The sequence below is a fragment of the Uloborus diversus genome, chromosome 5 (genome assembly GCF_026930045.1).
Source record: "Uloborus diversus isolate 005 chromosome 5, Udiv.v.3.1, whole genome shotgun sequence".
Lineage (NCBI taxonomy): Eukaryota > Metazoa > Arthropoda > Arachnida > Araneae > Uloboridae > Uloborus > Uloborus diversus.
In genome coordinates this window covers 102,895,963-102,919,571 of record NC_072735.1, presented here as the reverse complement: position 1 = coordinate 102,919,571, position 23,609 = coordinate 102,895,963, and the positions used below count along the sequence as shown (strand labels likewise).

Below are 23,609 nucleotides of genomic sequence, written 5' to 3'. Positions count from 1 at the left end.
AATAGAAACTTTAGTTGCAGAGAGTTTATCGACAGTTTGAGTTTCCTTCCCCTTCCCACACTGCTCACGGACTAACATTTCCGGTCTGACAGGGGTAGTCTTCATCAGACTCCAATAACAGGTGATATATTGCAGTTTGTAACTGGACTACACATTATATACATTCATTTGAGGCATATAATTCGTACATTCTAGTCTAATTATTACAAACAAAGATGCGATCTTTAAATGTTAATGTGAAGGAATGAATATTAGGCGGCTAATAAGCATACAATCAACACAATCATGCATCCTATGTTGATACAATAATAACAAAGATCCCCCCCACCGCTCATGAACTAATATTTCGGATCTGATAGAGGTAGTCTTCATCAGACTCCAATATTATTTGGTTTATATTTCAGTTTGTAATTGAATTACATAATGTACGCATTCATTTAAATCTCATAATTCTTACCATCTTTTCTAACTATTACAAGCGAAAATGCGATAGTTCAATATAAATGAATTGATAAATATTAGGGTGCTAATAAGCAAACAATAGACACAATGCACAAATGAAGGTACAATAGTAATACGTAATGAACACTTTGAAAATATTCTGCAGAAACTGACTTTTTAAGGCATGAAAAAGAATTACCGTTCAAAATGAAAATCCAACTGTAGAAGTTTAATACATACATCTAAATTACAGGGAGATTCATTTGACCTTAAAGCAAATAGAGAAAAGACAACAAAATACGTTGTTTATCTTTTTCGAAGCCGTTTTGAAGGCCCAGGTTCTCTTTGTTCAGAATCTGTAGGGGGTGGAAAGAAGCTGTGGTCCTTGAATTGTTCATCTCCTTGTTGCGGTGATTCCAAAAGCTACTGGAACAAATCATCTTCTGCAGTCTCATTCAAAGATGAAATTTGTGCAACATTTTCAGAATGTATGCCATTGCCGTGTTTGCACATGCTGGAGCATTTCAAACCCACCTTGCAACAAGAACAGGCTCTAGTACAATTTTGTCTTGCAGGTACAATAAGATATATTCTTCAAAAGAGTCTGAGGAGCTGAATCTCTTTTCGTGTCAACAGGCAATAGACCTTGCATTCTGCGTTTCCAACCCGATTTCCCTAGATCAGTTATGTTACCCAACCAACCTGCAAGATTTATTTTGGCTCTGTATACTAGTTTTATAAAAAGATTAAATCGCAAAGTATCCAAAGATAGGTTCAAATACCTTAAGTCACCTGTGTATAATATTTTCAAAATATTTTCTCCAGCTGCATCTACGACATCATAAATACTTCAATAGCTTCCGAAATTTCAGGAGTTTTTTGACTATGTTGCACAACTTAATTTTGCCTTGGCCAAAGATTGCCGATGTCGTATCACAACCGCTAAACGCATAGATAAAAAGAATATTGCTATGGTCAAACATAAAGGATTTAGTGAAAAAAAAACGAATCACAAGTATTTCCTCTTCCAGGTTTTAAAGAGAACAAGTTGCTGAAAGGCTGTCCTAAAACTGTCATCAGCACCAACAGATCCATATCCTCGCCCGCTATAACAATCTTTTCAATTTCCTTCACCTTTGAAAGAGCAGTAAGTAAGTCGGCATCTTCTTGAGCCTGCTTGGTTTCAACGCCACCCTCTTCGAAATACGTCTTAAGAAGTTGGATAAGACGATTCTTGTTGTTATAATTTGCCAGAAATCTTTCTTGAGGAATTTAGCTTACCAAGTTAGGTTAAACCATTACTTCAAGGGAAGAGATTGATTGCTCATTGATATAGCATTTGAGACAGGCAGTGTGAATTGTCACTTTTAAGTCCTTCAAAAATCAATGATGTTCATCATTTTGACGTTTTGCACTGCATCTCTGAAGATTTTCTATTCCCTTCTCCTTCACAATCTTTATTTTGCCTTCATTCAAACTGATTTCCCAAATTAAAAAAAAACATCTTGATCAGTCGTAAACATTTCTACAAAAAAAAATTGTAATACAGAACACACAGATTGATAAAACATACTCTTGCTCGAACTCTGAAATGACCAATACGCTTAGCTATTGCGTCGATACATCTCATTTGGAGAAAAAAAAAAAAGAGATAGAATGGGGGTGTTTTGTTTATGTTAAAAGGAACAGAGGCTGATTTACCCTCACTGCGAAAGTCAAATCATTTCCAAGGTCAGGCAGCCGGCGTTTCTCCTTTTTTCCTCCGTTATCCGACGCGCCTTTACGCACTTTGCTGAGGGGTTCAGAAAAAGTGTGACGTTCAAGAAGTTGTAACTCTCTTGCTTTTCATGCTACAAAAATGTTGTAATGACAAAAGTTGAAGGAAATTTAATCTTCTTCAACATTTACATTCGAAATTTTTTTCTAATTTTAACCATTTTTTAGATATTTTGGAAATACCACAAAAAGTCCCAAATTTTTTGGATTTTCGGCCCCCAAAACTTCTTCCGAGGTCTTTCGTGTTGGATAACTTGGTTTTTTCATATTGATACTAGTATATACAAATCAAAAACAAAAATCTTTGACCCCATTTTTTGTAAGGCAAGCCCGTTTTTTTCTACCTATTGACTGGACTAAATAAGCAAATTTCGTCTCCTTTGGACAGTTCTGATGCAGATTCAATTACTAAATTTGCAAAGCCATGACTAATAGTACCCAAACTGCAGCTAGGAAAGCAATACATAATATTTTATTGATTAAGCCTGGAATGCCTCCTTCAAATTTAGAAGTTACCTGAGAGGAAGCTATGTTAAAAATAAATTAAAAGGAATGATATTTATAACAAAAGATGGCGTCTTTTCACAGAAGAATTGTTTTTTTTTTTTTTTTCAGTATTGCAGTTTCTGCTATCTCGCTGTGATTGTGTGAAGATGGAGTTTATATAACGCTCTGAAAAGATACGATCTAGCTTTTTCCGAATTTAACTTTTACTTGCCAAGAATTTGAGCGACTTGAGAAGGAGTAATATTGATTATTAACCTTGAGCCAACTCTACGCATTGAAGAAGATAATCGAAAGATCTCAAAATACAATTGCTGCATTTAGAACAAATAGCTCTTTATGAACATTCGTCAATTGGTTATTTTACATTTAGGGTCAAATTTCAATCTTCGAAGAAGTGTTAGCGGTAAGTGCAAGTCTGATTGTAACTAAGTATATGATGTTTTTTCCTACTCTTGATTCTTATCTGTGCTAAAGTTGAGAACCGGGAAGTAAATGAACATAATTACTCCATTTTTTATGATCATTTGGTAATTATGGCTATATTTTATGTTAACTCAAAATTTAAGAACTTTGCGTTGGTCTGAACACACACACACAAAAAAAAAAAAAAAAAAAACCTCCCTCTTTCTTAAAGCAGTACTTTCAAACCTTCCTTAAACGAAAAATATTTGTAATACGAATTGCTTTTGAATCATGCGTAAATTTAATATTCTTAACTTTATTGAAGTTCAAAAAAGAAAAACAAATTAAATACCCAGGTTTTCTGGAAGTTCTCACTCAAGAAAACCCTTGTTTTTTTTTTTTTTTTTTTTTTTTTTTTTTTTTTTTTTTTTTTTTTTTTTTGTCAGATGACGTCGTATGTCTCACAGTTAATTGTAAAATAAATTAGAAAACATAATTTGATAAATTATTTTAGGGTGATTTACGCATTTGGAAGAAATTCATGGCAGTCCAGGCCGGAACGTGAGGTTTTAACCTAGAACTTTTGATTTAAAACCATAGTGTCAGTTTTAGTATGGGAATATATACATGCAAGGACTGTTACGAACCAAAAATCTTTTCTATTAGAAACTTTAAATAGCTCCACTGATGACAGTGTCCCCTAAGAAGTTCTTGGAAAACAAGTCCATCTTCTTCTTGAGTGACACACCATAGCGTCGTTGTGAAATATTTTTTTAAAGATGGGGCAGATATTATTTGCTGCATACTTTAATCAATACTTCTCACAATGTCAATGGAAAAGAAAAGTTCAAAATTTGATTTCTAAGTTTAATTTCAGATATAATCATAAAAGTAGAAAACAATCTTTGTCATTGCTCTATCAAGGGTAAAAAAAATGGACTCTTATGTTTTCGATGTCACTGAAGCTACGCAGTATGAGTGAGAATTTATATTACCATGAGTCGCTTGTTCGAAAACAAAAGGTAACGTATAGTGCGGCTCTGGTTATTTGAGCTATGATCATGGCAATATTTTCCTATTTTTGATGAGTTTAGTAAAAGAAAAATGTGTTATTAGAGAAGATTTGAGATGGATTACTGTATTAAATCTACTAATAAATTAACCCAACTTGAATTACTCTTCCCTAAAACTTTAAGAGAGGTGAACATTGTCAGTGTCATAGCTCAACTAATCAGAGTCGGGCTATAACTTTTTGAAATTGAAGTCGTAAAACCTAAATATAATTTCGCAAGTAAGAATAATCAATGCAATCAAGTCGCGGTGACCATAGTTAGAGCAAACCTAACCTGTTAGAGTCGTAATGCTGTGATTAGGATCTGCGTAGCCTTCATAATGCTGCCAGGCTAGGTTTGCTAACCTTATATCTCGAATATTCCTTTATCTTGAAGTCTTCATTGGGTCCCAACTCTTGAGAAGGCTATAAGAACTTCCCATAATTCGAGCAATAACTCGAAGGTTTTGGCTCATTCCTTGGGACTTCTAGTTATCAAGTTAACTGGTTAAACTTTATTGCGAGTTGGAATAAAATAAGCTAACCTAGGTCAAACAGCAAAGCTAATCGCTAGCAATTCAGGATGAACAGTGAAACTTTTCAACTCACCAGCAGGTTTTCCAGCATGATATTTCGTATCCACAGCGAAGCCATTTGAGTCGTCCAAAGTGTACGTCACCAGACTATCATCCTTCAACCTGGAGGGCAGGACGGCACCATTCCGTATTGTGACACTGACTCCAACGTATGCTGAAGACGCATTAGTTTCAGTGTCTAAAACAAACACGTCAAAGTAATATGTTTTACCACGCTGAAGACCTTTAAAGAGATGCCATGTCTTCCTCCCCACGCATGTCATGGTGGCACCGTGCCGTGAGACCGTGTGGTGGGTGAGAGCATGATGATAACTGGCATGGCCCAAGAATTCCGTGCCATATAGGTCGACTTCAGCAGAGCACAGAGAATTGTAGTTACTTCTGTTGGTGTAAGAAGAAAGCGTGGTGAGTTATACTGGCTGTAAAAGCTGAAACAATTCAATATCTTTTAAATATATAATTATAGTTAAATGGTTTACATCGGAAAGATGTTACCTCTTAAGAAAAAACCGATAGACATAAAAATGCTTGGACGACGTTATCGGTTATTTCTTTTACTGTTTTGTTTTGGTAGGTATTTGTATTAAGAGTAGACACAATTAAAACGATTTTTGGTTGATTATGCCTTAAAAATACAATAGATGTGATTATAAATAGAGATGTTCACTTTTAAAACCAAGAGATTCAATTTAGTTTTGCGGTTCATAAATAATTATCGGAACAGTTCACACATTTTTAGAATATTTATTTGGATAACATGAACACAGACAGGTACCACTTGATAAAATGCCTATTTTTGCGCAGGGTGAAGATGTACCGGAGTATTTTTTTGAAAACAAAAAATATTTGCTTTGAAAAATATCTGCTGGTTGTTCTGCAGAAGAAGATTGCTTTTCTTTAAATATTTCAATTCTGTTCCTTGTTTTTTTTTTCTTTGTCTTGTAAGAGTTTGTCATTTTCTCATGCCTATGCAAAAAAAAAAAAGAAAAGAAAAAACCAACATTGAACTGGCAGTTCAGCAGATGCATTGTTTTCACACCAAAACAACGACTCATCACAAAAAGCCACTCTTTGCTAATCTTAGTACTACTAAGGTTTTTCGGACGGTTACGGTTTTCTGTTGCTCTGACTAAAACTCATTTCGTTCTTTAAAGTTAACCCTTTTAACTTTTACTCACTTGTGATTTGAAGTAACGCAATACTGGAGCGACCTGGAGGAAAGGCTGGCTTTCCAAGAGATTAGGATCCTGTTCCTCTTGATCTTGATGATCTGCACGCCAGGTTCCGGTGGCAATGGAGGGTGGAAGGGCATGTCGGTTGTAGCTCGAGTCGTCACCAGAACCCGAGCTTTGGTCTCGGATTCGGATCTCAACTCCAGATTGTACAAACCCGGAGGAGCTCGGGGGTTAGTATAGGAGCGACGATCTCTTCCCACGTAAGTTGCGGCTGGAGATGAAGATGAGGGACGAATGACATGATTGGACCAGGAAGCTGAAAAAGAGAGAAAAAACTTTTTTATATGAATTGTAGGAGGCTCATTGTTGTATTGAAGAGCTAACTTTTAATTGTTAGAAATCTTTTGCAATCAGGGTTAGACTGGGTGCTCAAGAGGGTGCCAACCTTGACTTCCAACATGCGCACAGGTTCAAGGGCGTAGAAAAGAGAGAGAGAAAAAAAAAAAAAAAAGATTGCGCACAGGTTCGATGGCGGGGAAAAAAAGAAGGTGCAAGGGTTCGTGCGAGGAAAAAAAACAACGAATTCACAATGGTTAGAGGGCGGAAAAAAAGAAAAAAAAAGTGAAGGTATACAGGTGGAAGGGCGCACCTGTTCGCAGACCGATAGGCCAGAAAGCCAGTCTTACCTTGTTTGCAATATAAAATTATTGGGGTATAATCTCATTTGCATGAAAGGGGAGCAAGGTTGGGAACAATTTTTTCAGTTAGTATGAAAAGATATGGAACGTTTTTTTTTTGAACATAACAAGATAATTCAGCACTTTATGCATTTTTTTTCCATTGTATTAGAAAAAATAACAGAGTTGTTTTAACAGAAATCATATTGCTTCAGGAAGGAAACCTAAAATAAAAGGAAACAAATAAACAACACAAAATGGCATGTATAAAATTATTAAGTTCATTAGTGGATCGTTCATGTTTTTGACCCCTGAACTCGTTTATTTGAATGATTTCGTTCATATAAAAAAGCTGCAGGTGATATCGCTACGAGATTTAATTAAGTACATTGAAAATGTTTCATTGGTTTCGTTATTTTTTTAAAGGAAATGTGACAAGAACTGCCTACCACACAGAAAATACACCAATAAAAATTTAATCAATAAATATTTTATTAACATTTAGATGTATAAAGCAATTATAGATCAGTTTATAAACTATTGCTCAGTAACCGAGAGTAAGACATGTTATTCCAAACGTCGCAGATGATTCCGACATGATGCAAAATTTAGTTAAAATTTTATTTAATAAAAAAAATAAATTGACATAGCGCCGAAAAATTTACAAAATTTCTCTTGAAAAAAATGCATAAACAAGAAATCGCCGATAACCGTCATGTAAAGAATTTGAAGGGAAAAATGAAAAGAAAAAAAATATTTTGAATGTATAAAAGTAAAGTAATATAAAAATTATCGTTTGATTAATAAAATAAAAAAATATTTTAATTAAGAACTTAAATGAGGCAAAGAGAACTATAATTAAAAGAAATATCGTTCAAAAGAACGGCCGTCCAGTTTTTAGCAGATCTTTCTGCACCGTTGTTTTTGACCCGTTCGTTCATGAACGACACATCCCTATTACACACATCCCCGCATACATCCCCGATGACACATCCCCCATGTCCATCACAAATGAGGATAAAACGCAAAGTGTTTGAATTTTCTAAAGATTAAAAAAGGATGCTATTTAGTTATCATCTATTATATGTTTTAAAACTTATTTACATGTGTCACTTCAATGCACAAAAATGCCCAAATTTACAAATAGCCTTCTAGTACATTACCTGAATAATAATAAAACGCGAAAAAAATATTTTACACGCAGATTACCCCTGAGAACAATCACCATCAAATAAATTACACTTCAAAACAAATGAAACTTGGACAACTTCCAGACAGTCAACTGGACTTAATGTGGTACATTAAGCTGAATAATCAAAGCAGCCATCTTGATGTGTCATCTTCACAAATCGTTAGCTCGACTATTTAAGTTTTTTGACGTGCAGTCTTTTCCTTTATAGCTATCGCTTTAAAGTGTTACGCGATTTCAAGAGACAATCTAGGAGATAAAATGTTTTGGTTGCATTAAGTTGAGCGAAATTAATTATGTATCATTGCAACTTTACACCAGCCATCACTGATTTTTAAATGTTGACTAGTTTGACTAGTCATCTTAATCATTTCCCAGAAGACAATCTTGGAGTCAGAATGTTGTGGATGCATTAAGTTGATCGAAATGAATTATGCCTCAATAAAACTTCCAACCAGTCATCACTGATTTTTCAGTGATTACTCGTTTGACTAGTCATTTTACCCATTTTTTCATGATTTTCCTAAAATATGTAGCAAAGAGTTTCACAGGAATTTATCATCGAAGGTCAAATGGTCAAAAAGTTCTAGACCATAGTTTGGAAATGTAGGTAGATAGTTCAAGACTGGGAAGTTGACATGGCATGGAGTTTTTGTTCTTCAAGAATTCAACATCTCTAAGAGAGAAATTAATTTGAGTTCCCCAAAACTTTATAAACAGGATTTCTGCGAGCATTAAATCATCTTGTGATGTGCGTGTAGTGTGTACACTCTAAAAACAACAATTTCAAAAATGACGAAAAAGTACTCAAATTTGAACATATCGCGAGTCAAAATGGGTCTGACTACGTGTTATTCAAATTTGAAACATTCAAATACTCATCAAGTATTCAAATCAACATATGTGCTCATTTTTGAGGTATTTGGACTCATTTTGAATGTGTAATAATTTTAAAACCGAATATTATGTACTCATTTTTGAGTATAAAATAATTCAGCACACTATTTGAAAACATGAGTTCTCATATTTGAAACAAAAAGTTTCAAGAAAATTTGAAAGCATGAATGTACTCATTTTTGAAAACTTCATTTTTCTCAGTGTAGTCAGTAGGATTGGGTACTTGATATAGTTAGTGTATCGAATCGTGGTTATTGATATCGAGATGGTATCAAAGACTAAAAGTACGGATAATTTGTAAAGTTCATAAACTTTTATGGTTCAAAAAAGAAAGAAATAACTCATTTTGTTGTATAGAATGAATATTTAGTAAAAGCTTAGGTATTTATAACATTTTGTAACAGTGTGTGGGACAAAGTGAAAGTGTATGAAGAATGTAAGTTGTCTAAATCGTTTGGCTAACTTACATTTTTCAAAATGAAGAAATTGAAATTTGTTTTTGAAAATTACAGTACATAAAGAAAGAACAATGTATTTTATAGTAAAAAATTTGTATTTAAATATTATTTTTTATTTTTGAAAGTAAGTTTGGACCTTCAAATGAATATGTATCCTTAACACTTTGCCCCAACATAGAGTAAAGTGGTAATTAAAATATTTTTCCAAAAAAACAAATCATTTTCAATATTTTTTTTTCAAATGAATGAATAAACTACTGAATAAATGAATTAATAACGAAACAATAAACAAATAAATAAATAAATGGATAACTTAATTAACGAATACATGAGTAAGTAAATGAGTTAATAAAACGGTGAACTAAAAAGGAATAATAGAATGAATGAATGAATATGTAAGTGAATAAATGAAGGAATATATACATAAATTAACTAGTTAATGAATACGTAAATGATTTAAATCCATACGTTTAAATAACGATACCGATACTAATGGTATTGCATCAAAAGTTTCGATATCTACTGATGCTAAATGTACAGGATCATTCCTAAATGTCAGGGAAGATCATGTTTTCGAATTAAAATTATGTTGTTATGCTTGTTTTCCTCCTTGTACTACTCTTTTTTTTTTATCGAACATGTCATATATTACTGTTATTTTTATTATTTGCAGTTTTATGTTGGATGTAGAAATTATCTTTTTTTTCTCTTTGTATTTATGCCATGCTGTGTTATATCATATTACATGACCACGTATAGCTCCTCTCAAAGTCTTAAAGTTACAGTTCGGAGTGTCTGAAAAATCACACACACGAAATTTTGATGACCTGAAATAAACAATTTTAAGTACAGACAAGAAGAAATGCAACGGAAAGTACCGACAGCCCAGCTATCACATGCAGAGACTGCTGTATGTAGTTTTGCCTTAGCATAAGCAAGCTTCCGGGTGGAAACTTACTGTTTAAGAAATGCAATGTTGAGAGAGAGAGAGAGAGAAAGAGACAGAGATAACAGTCAATAATAATAGTTTTCCACATGTTTACTCGACAGACTTTTTAATTATTATCTTCCAATTAATATAACATGAAATTACATGCATTTAGATGTATGAGCACTAAAAATTAGTAATTAAGAACTCAATTAAATGTAGTTCGTTTTCATTTTTTCAAACTACTTGAAAGTTAATTCACATTCTTCTTGTTCTAAAGGTTTTTAAGAAGCTGTCAAGAATTTTTTCATTCACGCAGTAAGAGAACCTAGCCCTATTCTTAGTAAAACTGTTTTATTCCTCTATACTGCCACCATAAGCGCAAAAATCGTATGTGCAGCTGAGTTCAAAATGAGAAATTCCCGTTTACAGTTTTGCACCTCCATGCATTTGATTCAGATGCAACTTTTTCTGAGTTTTATTTTATTTATTTATTTTTTTTTTAATATTTTCTTTGACAAATGATCATAAAACATTGCTTTCAGGTGAAATAAGTGACAAAGAACCACCACCTGGTGACAGTAACTCAATTTTGATAAAAAGTGCAGATACAACTTTTGTTCTTAGCACGGCAGTGTATTACATTACCCGACAAAATAATAAGACCAATTTCAATTTTCTAATGTGGTATTTAAAAATATTCAGTTCCCTTTACTTTTTTTATTTTTTACTATGCAAAATACACATACCGGAAGCGGCGAGGAAGACAAAGTAGCATAAGCGTGCAAAGAACCATATATAACATTGCTTTGAATAAAGCTATAAACAAATATATTTCTCTGCAAAAAATATTACATGAGAGCAACGGACTTCCAGTTACTGCATAATATTCTAGCGAAATACGTCCCAGCAGCGTATAATGAATATTTTAGCACCATAACTTCGAGTAAGCTTGGCAGTGAAATAGTTTTTGCTCGTACTACCTATCGCCAAGCGTTCAGCTATTGGCATAAAATACGAGGTTATAAAACCTCGCCAATGTCCAGAAAAAGAGAAATGGGATAGAAAGGGATTACACAGGGAGTGAGGTTGGGCTTTAATTATTTCAGCGCTCGTATACTGTATGTATATATCACCTTGTCAGACTGCTCATGAAAAAAGCAAATGAGACTGAACAGAATACGTAGAACTAAGCGAACGCAGGAGTGATTTGCGTGCCATCAGACGATAAAATATGGGCTGTTTGTTCGCTTTATTTTGTGGAAAAGGGATTGAAAATTTTTAACAATTGGCTCATATTCATTAATGCGTCAAACACGCCTTAAAAGATGTGTTCACTCAAAGATTTTTTTTACATACATAGATGTTGTTTGCATTTCTTTTTTAAATGAATGTTGGTACGTAATTGTTCGCATGTAGTTAACTGCTTTGGAAATGTAATGTTTTTTGCTTTGTCAATCCTATAAAAGTTTATAGCAGTTATCGTAAAACTCTTCAAATGCAAAATCAATTGCTTCTGAAGGTAACTTTAATGAATAATACAACAAATTCATTTTATGAATTTGAAAAGAAGAATAGTTATTTTTTGGAAATTTATACCAACTTTAGTACAAAATGAAAGTAATATTTTTTTTACTTATTTTAATACAGACGTCTTGTTACAAATGACTAATTATTTTAATGTTAATAGAAGTATAACAATCAGCAATTAATAGACAACCTGACCAGACTACAGATAATTAAGAATTTGCAAATAATACTTCAAAAATGATGTTAAAATATTGTCGAACGTCAGCTTTTCAATGCATGAATTTCCGAACTAAGTTCGGACTAACAGCAGAGCTCATGTGCAGCTCTCGAAATGCTAGCTATTTTAAGCCACTAAAATTTCCGTCGGCTCCTTTGGAAATCGGAGGCCCTATAAGGGTTCTTTCGCACGGGTGAATTTGTTAAGAAAACATAAAAACAAGCAAAGGGCTATTTTTAGATTTTTTTTTTTGAGTTAGAAGTGACAAATTTGGTGATTACCCTCTGCAAGAAGAAGCGTATCATTTCTAAAAAAAGACGTTTCACACTAAAAAAATGTTCAACTTTCGGATATTTGATATCGACACTATATCAAATCATGGTTATTGGTACCGAGGCCATTAAAAAAAATGAAATAAGAAGTATAAAACGAATAAATTACATAATTTTGTCAAGTTGATAATAGTTTGCTGCATTAAAAAGCAAAGAAATAACTTCTTTTGTATCGAATTAATACTCAAATTTTTTTAATTTTTTAGGCATATCTAATTATATACTGTACATTAAACTGGTTTATTTATATAAAATAACGGACAATTGTGGATACGTATGCATTTAACGTGATTTTTATCCGTTAGTACTCGGCAAAAATGTGCCTAGTTAATGTACAACAACATACTTTGAGTGCACTACACCCAATTACTAGTACAGGTATTACGATCTATGTAATGACCATACAGAGATAATAGATTAAAAGGTAGCAACCGTAATTTACAGAAATTATCATCTATATATAGCGAAGATTGGGGTGATAAAGGAGAAGAACAATAAAAGGAGACAAGTTTTTAGAACGTTTAAAGTTTTTAGCTTTGCTACATATAGAGACAAAGCTCGGTTTCATCTCTATAGTTGGGGCAAATCTAACCTGGCAGGATTGTGAAGGCTACGCAGATTTTATTCGCAGCATTACGACGCTGACAGATTAGTTTTGCTCCAACTGTAGTTAATTTATTTTCAGATTGAAGTACTGAATAAACCTTAATGAAAGTGATTCTTCTGATAACCACGTTTATGATTAACAGCGGACTCCCTTTATCTGAAAATGTGAACTTCCCAATATTTTGAACACATTTTGATGGTCCCGGCGAACACATGTGCATAATACAGTCTCCCTCTGTAATGAACACTCCCATAATCTGAACGCTTTTGTTCGGTTCCTTAAATGTTCAGAATAGAAAGAGTCCACTGTTTTTGCAACTTCTTTCATTTGTCAGGATTTTCAGAAAATTGTTAATTGTTTCTAACGTCGATTAGTCACATACAGTGTATGTGAAAGAATATTGTAGATTTTTTCTGAAAATAGTTCTAATATAGGTTTCCTATGTCTACATCACTCATTTCTTCGGTTGACAAACTCAACTTCGTTTACTTCAAATGTTGTCGCTAATGATCAGTAAGCTAAATTAATTTTATTTATCCTACATGTATTTCCCCTATGCGATATTCGAATTAGTGGACTTTCAGGTTACAGGCGTTCAGAATAAAGAGGTTCTTCTGTTCCAAGTTTCAGTGACTTAAGTCTATTAAAACGAACTCCAACTTAGGTCCGAACAGGTTAACTTTTATTATATCCGCCCTGTATTACTGACTTTAAATCTATCAACCATTTCTTTGATACCTTGAACCTACCCAGCAGGAACTTGTTTCTATCGAAGCAAAACACCTTAAAGTAAAAAGTTAAAGGTAAAAGGCCATGCACCTTATGCTTATTTTTATAGAGAACACAATACGAACCGGCAAGAAATCACTATGTTAACACCTTGACATCTCCAAATCGATGTATTTTACGTCTTGAGTGAAGATAAACCCCGAATACCTCGAGACAGTTCGAGTGAGTGCAGAAAAGAGGGGCTAAATTTAGTCGTAAAACTATTTGTCCCCAGTTCCCTTTCTTCCCAGCTGAATATGTAAAACAAGACGGCTTATGATAGAGGTTGAGGAACTGAAATATCCCCAAGACTCATCCCTACAGGAGGAGGAAAAGAAGAAAATCCCCAGCAGTCAAGGTAATTTTTTTCCCCTTACCGTTTTACTTCATTCTTTCAGTTTTCCCCCCTTCGCCAGTCAGCACATTTTATGGCTGGCAGCTAAGCGACAAAGATTTTTGTTTTGGTTTTTTGGGGGTCTGAGCTTTTTCGCTTTTTCAATAATACTGTCTGGAATTGTGTTTGAAGTGAAATGGATGGATCATATTTTTAAACGTTTGGGGCTGAAGACGAGATCCTTTCCAGAAGAGTTTTTTTCAAGTAAAAATCTTTTTTTACCACGTTGCGCTCTGTCTATGGTATGAGTTCAGTCACCTCAAGTGTGGAAGGGATCGCCAACTGCACTTCAACAACGGGGTAACATAAAAAGTTGCTTGAAAGTAGGAGAAAATAAATGGTATCAATTTTACGGAGTGCGAACAAACATCGTTAAAACAATCATCAATTCTCTGTTCAAAAGACCGTGTGAATTCAAGAATGTCTGAAACAAATAACGGTGGTTTAAAGCTCATGACAAGATGTATTTGTGTATTTAATTTTTTTTTTAGGAAGGAATTAAAGACATTTTGAACTACGTCGTGCAAAGCCCTGCATATTTAAAAGTCAAATAGGGTAAAACTACCGCAGTCGGCTTTTTGAGAGCTTGATTGCTGATTTTCACAAAGGTATAAACTTCAACAATAAAAGCAACAGCAAAAACAATGTAAAATCAGGTCCATCGCTTGAGTGATCAGGGGCCCGTACTTTAAAGACATAATTTAAATATGCATTTTTATTTTTTTTTCAATAAAATGCATTGAATATATACCCTCTTCCCCCTCCCCCCGGAAAAGCTCGCAATGACGGGCCGGTATAAAACTAAGCTCTATGTTTTCTTGATTGTATTCCATTTAATTGTTTCTGAAATAACATTTTTACTAAAAAAACAAACTATACATATATTGCGAGCAATTTCTTCTGTAATGAGTCCTAAAAATTCCATCGTCGGCCGTGCATGAATACAGTGGTTACCCATTTCATTTTTATTAATCTTATGGGATATAACTGAATTAATTATCACAAAAATTAATGCAACAATTATAACGCATCATTATTCCAGCAAAATTAATTATTGTAGTTTTTACAAAAGAATTCTGCATTCTTGAAGTCTTTGTAACTTGCATCTTTACACTGAAGAACCCAAAGGGCTTAAATATTTGTCAAAATACAGTAATAAAAAACTAACAATACTTGAAAAAAAAAATTCTTAATGCAACACCGGCTTCTGGAAAATTGGTAAAGCATAAAAATTTAGCATAGGGAGTAACAGAAAGAACAGCTTCAAGTTTGATACTCATTGGCATAATTTGAGCTAACGTAATTGTACAAATAATACTTCTTAATTCCTTACTTCTGAAATGTTTAATAATGACCGAATATGATCTATTGAACATCAAATAATCGCTTTGTAACAATTGTTAAGAACAACGATTTATCTACAGTTGTCAGGTTTGGTACGGAAAAGGTCAGTATTAAAACCTAAATTGTTGACATATCGACACACTGAATTTATAAAACCTGTTTTAGTAATTCCTGGATTAAAATCAACATTAGAAGGAATAAGTTTGACTCATTTTAAGAAATTGTTAAGGCACAAAATTAAAACATTTTCTTCAAAAGTAGTAATGTTTGAAAAGAAATGTGTACTTAACACAGCTGAATTGTCATTTTATCTCAATCATGTTGTTTACTTATTTGCTGAGCATTATAAAAAATTTTTTAAGGATGTGACTGACTTCAGGGTTATCAACCAAATACCCCAAACAACGCAGCATCAGTGATCAGCCTACCATTGCCGACTATTGGAAATACAGAAGAAACCAATACCCAGTTGTCAGAGCACCTTTTTAAATGCATACTGGTCCACAAGGATGATTATATTTCATTGAAACATTAGATTATACTCCCCTTTAAAATTATAGCCATAAAAATTTATGATAGAGTGTAAAACAAACGACCACTTGCCATTGTTGGTACCGTATTATCCCGCATTATCCGGCATGCCGCAAAATTCGGGGGGGTCACCAGATTTTCAGTAACACTCGCCTGATCCTTTTCGGCATGCCGGAAAAATCAAGGGTAGAAAAAAAATAATACTATAAAAAATATGTTCAGCTTAAAAACTAATATAAGTTCAATACATATTTTATTAGTATTAATAAACAGTTTAATTTTGTAAAAATATTTACTAACAATGTCATTTCTTATTTTAACAAGAATTTTATTGTTTATTAACGAATAATTTTATAAATATTAAGTTAACACTAAGTAAGCAAACATTTAAGCATTAAGTTACCGACCCTGAACCAGTGCTAAAGAATTTACCATCTATTCAATAAATAAAAATTAAACTTACCTCTCTTTTTAATTTATTCAAAAAAGTTATTTCATTTTTATGCAAAAAAGTTTCATTCAAAAAAGTTATGAACAAATCGCAGTAACGATAATTGCTTCTGAATTTTACTTTATTGGCATATAATTAAATCCATTAATAATGATCTACCATAAATAAGAAGCACATATTATATATGCAATACACAATTTTTTTGAAAGAGGGTTACTTTCTAGATTTATTTATTTATTTTTTTCTTACAGTGGTTTGCATTTTGATTAGAACTGAATGGGGAAATTTCCTTTTGTTTTGTTGCAAAATAAACCTCAAATTATCCGGCATTCCGAAAAATTTGAATTTCCCGGCATGCTGGTCAACCTCGCTTTTTTTCGGCATGCCGGATAATGCGGGTAATACGGCAAGTGTTTTCAGTTAACTGAAAAATAAGCGAATGACAAACTAGAAGGACTGCTTTATAGAAAATGATTACCAATTGAAGAAAAACTACACACAACTTACTAATATTGGCTGATAATTGGTGATAGGTAAATGAACGCGGGAATGTGTCACATTAGATTTTCAATCAGATGTAGAGAGGAAGGTGGGGCATAGTGAAATAGCGGGGCAAAGTGAAACGGTAAGATGTTTACTCTGCGTTTTGCGCCACCTATCTAGTAATATTTTAAATATGCAGTGAAATTTACAGTCTATTCCAGTCAAGAAAAAACTGCCTCTGAAACTCAAAGAAGGTTTCACAAGCAAATTTCAAAAAAATGCTATACATGTTGTAATAGTGTGTTGGTGTTGTAAGTCAAACATTATTTTGTTAAAATAAAATCATAAAGGTATTTTTCTAAACATTTTAAATATATCTGAGACCTACTAATATTCAGTGCAGTATATTTTTTTTTTTGTTTAATATTATGTTGATTTGTATTTGTACAGTTGGTGCATGCGGAGCAAAGTGGATGTGGCAAAGTGAAATAGTTCATTTCATTTATTAATCCAATATTTTATCAAATCGCTTATGTATTCATTTATTAATTATGGCATTTACATTCCTTCAATAACTAATTAACTAATTTATGAACTCATTTATTTTTTTGTCATATGTTAACCTTTTATTTATTTATTTATTCGTTTATTGCTTCATTTCCTTTTCATTCAATCATTCACTGTTTTATTTACTCATTTATTTGATCAAACATATCTTTATTTATACAATATATAGTATAAAATACTTCACTAAGAAAGTATTTTATTTTTCCCTTTGTCTCATAAAAAAAACTGGTGAAAAAATTTCCAACTTTTTTGGAAGTACAAATTTACTGCGAAAAATAAAAAACAATATTTCAATGCAAGTTTTATTAAAAATATATATGGTTCTTTCATCATGTACCGTTATTTTCAGGACTTTTCAACTTTTTCATTTTGAAAAAAGTTAACTAATCATGTCAATAACTAATCATCTTAACTAATCATGTTTTTGATGCATCGTGGTCGATTTCTGAAGACTGGTTGAGTCCTGGTGCATTTAAACTATATTGTACTATATTCTTACTCGCAAAGCATTCTACCGTCTGCCAAAGGTTGCCGTTTTCTTGATACATTTCAAAAGAAAAATTCATCATATGTTTGTTTCATTTTGCTAAACATTGATGCACTTTAATATAAAGAAGAAAATACAATAATGCTCAGCAAAATCGGTCATGAAATTTAAATTTCATAGTTATTTTCAAACCGATTTGCGTTTAGACGTACTACTTACAAAATTATTTGAAACTAAGGTATAGAATTAGTTTAAAATAGCCGTTATTACAAACTTTTAGTATTTAAATATTAGAATAATATAAACATGATGCTATCACTTCAAAGTAAAATTTTGTATAAAAACAAATTAAGTTCATCAATCAAACTTGCATTTTTAAACTTGGAAACAATAATTTCTACTTCATTCAGATTCGGATTGCTAACAAATTCTGTTCTCATTCACACCCGACACAAAAAAATAATATTTTCTAATTCATTTTAAGCTCTGTTCCAGTTAAGCTAAGGAATTACTTGTCACTTTTATCATAAAACATCATGAGATGATCAAAACCCTGTGGCGAGTAATTTATAGGGTAAAATGCAACAGGAAGTGGCGGACGTACGCAACTGCACGTAAGGTTTGATTTGTAATGACACAAAGGACACCAAAAGTTACAAATGTGAACTATTAATTAAGTAAAATGCCCAACATGCACTATTTTTACAACCCGATTTAACTGTGTTCAGCGGAAATATACGTATAGATGAAACATTAAGGATTGAATAAGATGTAGACGAAATAAATGATTCCCGACGCATTTTCAAAGAATTACAGACATTGTGAAATTCATTGAATCAGTTTTTAGAAATTTAGAATCGTGTTTATAACGAACATAATGAGGCATTTTTATGAACCAAGTATCAATCCGTAATCTGCGAATAATGTGTCATTGTTCAAACTCTCGGTTCTTTGAATTTTGGGTCTATTTTTAAACATACATTTTCGTACGAAGTAAATAAATTGCGTCTACGTGGGCCCGCCTGGATATCCAAATTGTTTGGTAGGATGGGTCACCGCCTATATTAAAAAAAATATAAAGTTTCAGATTTTTATCGGGCTCGGCACGAGAATGAAGCCAAACGATGTTTTAAGGTAAAATACGATATTCTATTAAATTAGGATACGATTTTCTGCCTCTGAATTTAATATAAAAAAAACACATATTTCGAAAAACAAATTCTTTTTTAATAGAACAATGGAAAAACAAGTTTACAAATATATATAAAGCAAATACGAACCATCAGAATATCATTTAGTTGTTACAAAAACATTTATAATTAATGAGATTTACAATCATTACTCAACGAGGAACTGTTGTCAAAATCTGTTAAAATAGGTGAAAATCGAATATTTCAAAAATTTATTTATTTATTTATTTATTTTAACAATGTTTTGTGGATTTTTCCTGAAACTGTCTTGGATCTCGATGTGTTTCCATGATGTGTAAAAATAAGTGTTTCGTGGGCTAACTCGAAGCTTGCACAGCGCACAAAACAATCTGTAACGAGGACACAGTCTGTAACAGTCTGTTCTCAGGAGCGATGCGTGACCGTGGGGATCGCTGCGGCTTTTGCACGCACTGTACGGCAGGGGTGCCCACAGAGGGGGATTATGGCGCAAGTTGCGCCATCAAAATTTTTGGGGGGGATTTTTCTTTCCAGATTTTTTTTTTTCCTTTTAGAACATTAAATTTTTACTTTCTTCTATATCTAATATATAGAAGAAAGTATTGGATTCGTGCAAATTTTCGAATTTCGAATTTTGACGGATTCGAACGTTTTGAGGTATGCTGAGTCCATTTCGACCATTTTTGGAAAATGTCTGTGTGTGTGTGTGTGTGTGTGTGTGTGTGTATGTGTGTGTGTGAGTGTGTGTGTGTATGTGTGTGTGTGTGTGTGTGTGTGTGTGTGTGTGTGTGTATGTGTGTCACGTCTGTGTGTGACCAGTTTTTTGTGGCCGCTCTACAGCAAAAACTACCGCATGAAATTGAACGAAATTTGGTACACATATGTGCCCCTATGTGAACTTGTGCCCATTGGTTTTTGGCGCGAATTCCTCCAAGGGGGGTGAAGCAATGGAACGTTTTTTGAGTTACGCGTGCTTGCTATTCCTCAGGAAGTAACTGGCGGAATTAAAAAACAAAATTTGGTCCATATGTTGCTCCTAACAGAAGCAGGTGCTGATTCAATTTTGGTGTCAATAGCTCAAACGGGGGTTGAGTTATAGAACGTTTTTTGTCGTCAATTGTGACTGCTGTATCTCAAGAAATAACGAACGGAATCAAACAAAAATTTTTTGACAAGTAGTCCTCAGTGGGTATAAGAGCTGATTTTATTTTGGTGTCAATAGCTAAAAAGGGGGGTAGCGCAATCGCCCGTTCTTTTTTTCCATTTTGAGTGCCCTATCTCAAGAAGTAATGCTACGTTCTGGTTGAAATTTGGAATATATGTGAATCCATATGTAAACAGGCTTTGGTTCAATTTTGACGCCGATCGCTCCAAGAGGTGTTGATTTTTTTTTTTTTTTTTTTGCGAATAAAAATATTTTTATTAATGCAACAATAAGAAAGATAAATCGTAATAGATTGTCGTCTGCGTATTTCTCGTGATTTTAATTGTATGGAAATGATAGGAAATATTATCTCAATGATTTAAAATTTTTAACTGTTGCCATCTTATGTTTGTTAATAAATAAAATATTTGTAATTAATTCAAGTAAGGCTTTTAAAATAACTTTAAATTTTTGCTCTTTGCTTTGCTTTTGCAATAATTCAGACATTGGGATAGTCGTCAAGTTTTTGCATGTGTAATTTTGTTTTGGTTGGGAATATTGCTTCCTCGTCAAGCATGGGGAGGGATCAGAAAAAAAAAAGAAAAAGAAAAATATAGAAGAAAGTTTCGTGATGGCCACAACATACTAGTTGAATTTTGGAAAGAAAAAAATATTTAAACTTATTCAACAAGAAATAGATGCATTAATAATACTTTTTTCACGTACTCTTCAGGGCCGTCCTCAAGGGGGGGGGTGCTACATCCCCCAGTTTTTCAGAAGTGGGGCCGCCAATTTCATTTTGGCGATGAAAACGAACGAAGAGGAAGGGAAACTCTTCATTGTTTTTAAAAATCAAAATAGTAATTATAAATGAACAATTGAAATAATAGTGACAAAAAGTATTTTTTCTGTAAAATTTGAATAGAAAATGTAATTTTAAAATACAATTTAGGAACATCCATGATTCTCTTTTATTAAGAGTCGCGGAAATGTACGCTTCATTTTTATTAACGCAAAAAAAAAAAAAAAAAAAGTACAGTACACTCTTTACTAGGCCGCAGAATAGGTATGTCTGCCTACTCCTCGGAAACTATGGGCTCGGATCAAATTAAGGTATTGTGCATAGCGTAAAATTAGCATAATGGGAGGGAGGAAAGTCGACAAAACTAATATAGTGCACGCCTTGTCTCTCGGTGGGTGGCCCTGGTAATACAAGACTATGCTTCGTGGTTCTTCAGTTTTAAAAAAAAAAGGACAGCTTCATTAGAACAGCCCATAGGATAGGGTTCGCCGAAACATTCCCACACACACACACACACACACACACACACACACACACACACACACACACACACACACACACACACACACACATATATATATATATATATATATATATATATATATATTTTTTTTTTTTTTTTTGATGAAAAATATTGTCCTGAAAATCATTGCTAAATGGAGAAAAATGTATGGGTCGCCGAAAAAAATTTGAAATAGAGAGAAAAATAAATAGTTAATTGCAAAGAGAGATTCAAAGTATTGTAATGAATACTCACACCAAAAGTTCTAAATTTTTGAATGTAAAAATCGTAAGTAAATCACAGCTTGATTCAAGAGATGCAGGTGGCATATTTAAAATAAAATGAAGTGGGAATAGAGACCTAAGGTATTGCAAAAAATTACCACATCTGTTCAAAATGTTAAAAGTCCTTTTTCCAAGGCCGCAAACGCTTGTACTGCAAGAAAGCAAAAATATTAGGGGGGAAATTGAAAGTTTTGTTATGGAAAATCCAAGCAAATAATCGTGTTTGGCAAAGTAAAATTGGAAGAAAATATTACCACAATATGTTTAGCAGTAATAAAAATTGACAATGAAGATAGGAGGGACGTAGCCAAACTGAAAGGAAAAGTGGGGAACTCCAAACCCTTCTTTTTACGTCCCCAAAGCTGGCCTGGAAGTGAGTTTTTAAAATTTAGGTTTTGAAACAACTCTGGGAAAATGTTCACAAACCCCACCATTTAGCCCAACGTCATTAAAGATGGCCTACACCTGAGTATTTAGGACTGCAATTTCGAAAAACCATGAGAGTGCTCTCAAAGTAACCTCCGAGAAACGCCCTCTCAATTAATCATTCATCCTTATTCAAGGTCGAATAAATTTCTTCCATTGGACTTTAATTTTAAAAAAACTCCCAGAGATTTCCTGAAACTGTCGTCCTCCAAATATTACCGAAGATCCTCAAAAATTTCATTGTTAAGGCTTCAATTCAGAGAATTTTTCGGGGGAGAGATCTCCAACACTTTCTACCCCTCTAACAGTATTAATAAATCGTCTACGATTGCTTTTAATTAAATTTCAATTTTGAAAATTTGCCAGGGGAGGACTGCGAATTTCTCCACCCATTAACATTAACAAAAATCGTCTAAAATTGTGATTTCTACAGGAGGAAATTTTTTTCGAGAGAATGCCTCTCTCTCGCCCACATCACCGAAAAATGTCTTAAATCTCGCTTTTAGTGCTTCAATTACGAAACATTTCTGGTCGCGGGTCCCTTAAAAACTCCCCCCCCCCCTCCCCTCTTCATCGAAGGTTGGCAAAAATTCCGTTTTAGGAGCTTTGATTTCAAGAAACTGGCGGTGCACTAAATTTTAACCAAACAATCGCATTTTTAAGACTTCATTTCAAAAAATTTCGAGGGGGGGGGGCAACTCTCTTCCTCTTAATATCACCATAGATCGTCTAAAACTGCATTTTTCGAACTACAATTTTCAAAATTTTTCCGGGGCAGAGCCCCAACGTGTCACAATCACAAATAATTCACAATTGGGAATGCGTGCTTAAAGTCTGCATTTGAAAAATTAAAGAACGATGACCCCGAGTCTCTTCCTCCCTTAACTTCACCATAGAGCGTCTAAAACTGTATGTTTCAAATAAGTCTTGAAAATTCCCGAGGGAGAGCCCCCGGACCTCCTCTTCTGAACATAATTAAATATAACGTACGATTGTGTTGAGAACTTAAATTTGGAAAAATTATCGGGAGAGGCTATTCTGGAACTCCTCTCCCGTCCCCCCCCCAAAAAAAACTTAAAATATAGTTTAAAACTGCGTTTTTTTGTCTTCAAATTGCAAAATAATGCAAGAAGGTAGCCCTGTGACACCCACTAACTCTGACTGAATATTATCCTTACGATTATTTATATTGCTAGTACTACTAAGGTCTGACTATCCCTGCTAAACCAGAAGCCAAATCTTCTCTCTCTCTCTGCAAATTCGAACATGCGTTTGAAAAAATTAAGGGGTCACCAAAAGCGCCATCCCTCCCCCCCCCCAGTTTTTGAAATAGCGGCGGCCCTGGTACTCTTTTCAAAATGTAATGACTTTGTCTCTTTTTCAATGAAAGGAGCATCACAGACGGCATGGCGTTGGATCAGACGATTTGATTTCTTTTCAATATCTTATAAATTTTCTGGAAGTAGCACATTTC

At 33.5% G+C, this 23,609-nt stretch overlaps 1 protein-coding gene across 1 annotated transcript in view; it reads right to left on the bottom strand.

Moving 5' to 3' along the window:
- The window catches only part of LOC129222087 (protein NDNF-like), a 150,495-nt gene that overhangs the window by 8,627 nt on the left and 118,259 nt on the right, over positions 1-23,609 (bottom strand). Inside the window, exons 4-5 of the mRNA XM_054856518.1 lie at positions 5,952-6,264; positions 4,787-5,154 (exon numbers count right to left, since the gene is read on the bottom strand). Coding sequence (XP_054712493.1) covers positions 4,787-5,154; positions 5,952-6,264 — 681 coding nt within the window. The remainder of the gene's footprint in view (positions 1-4,786; positions 5,155-5,951; positions 6,265-23,609) is intronic.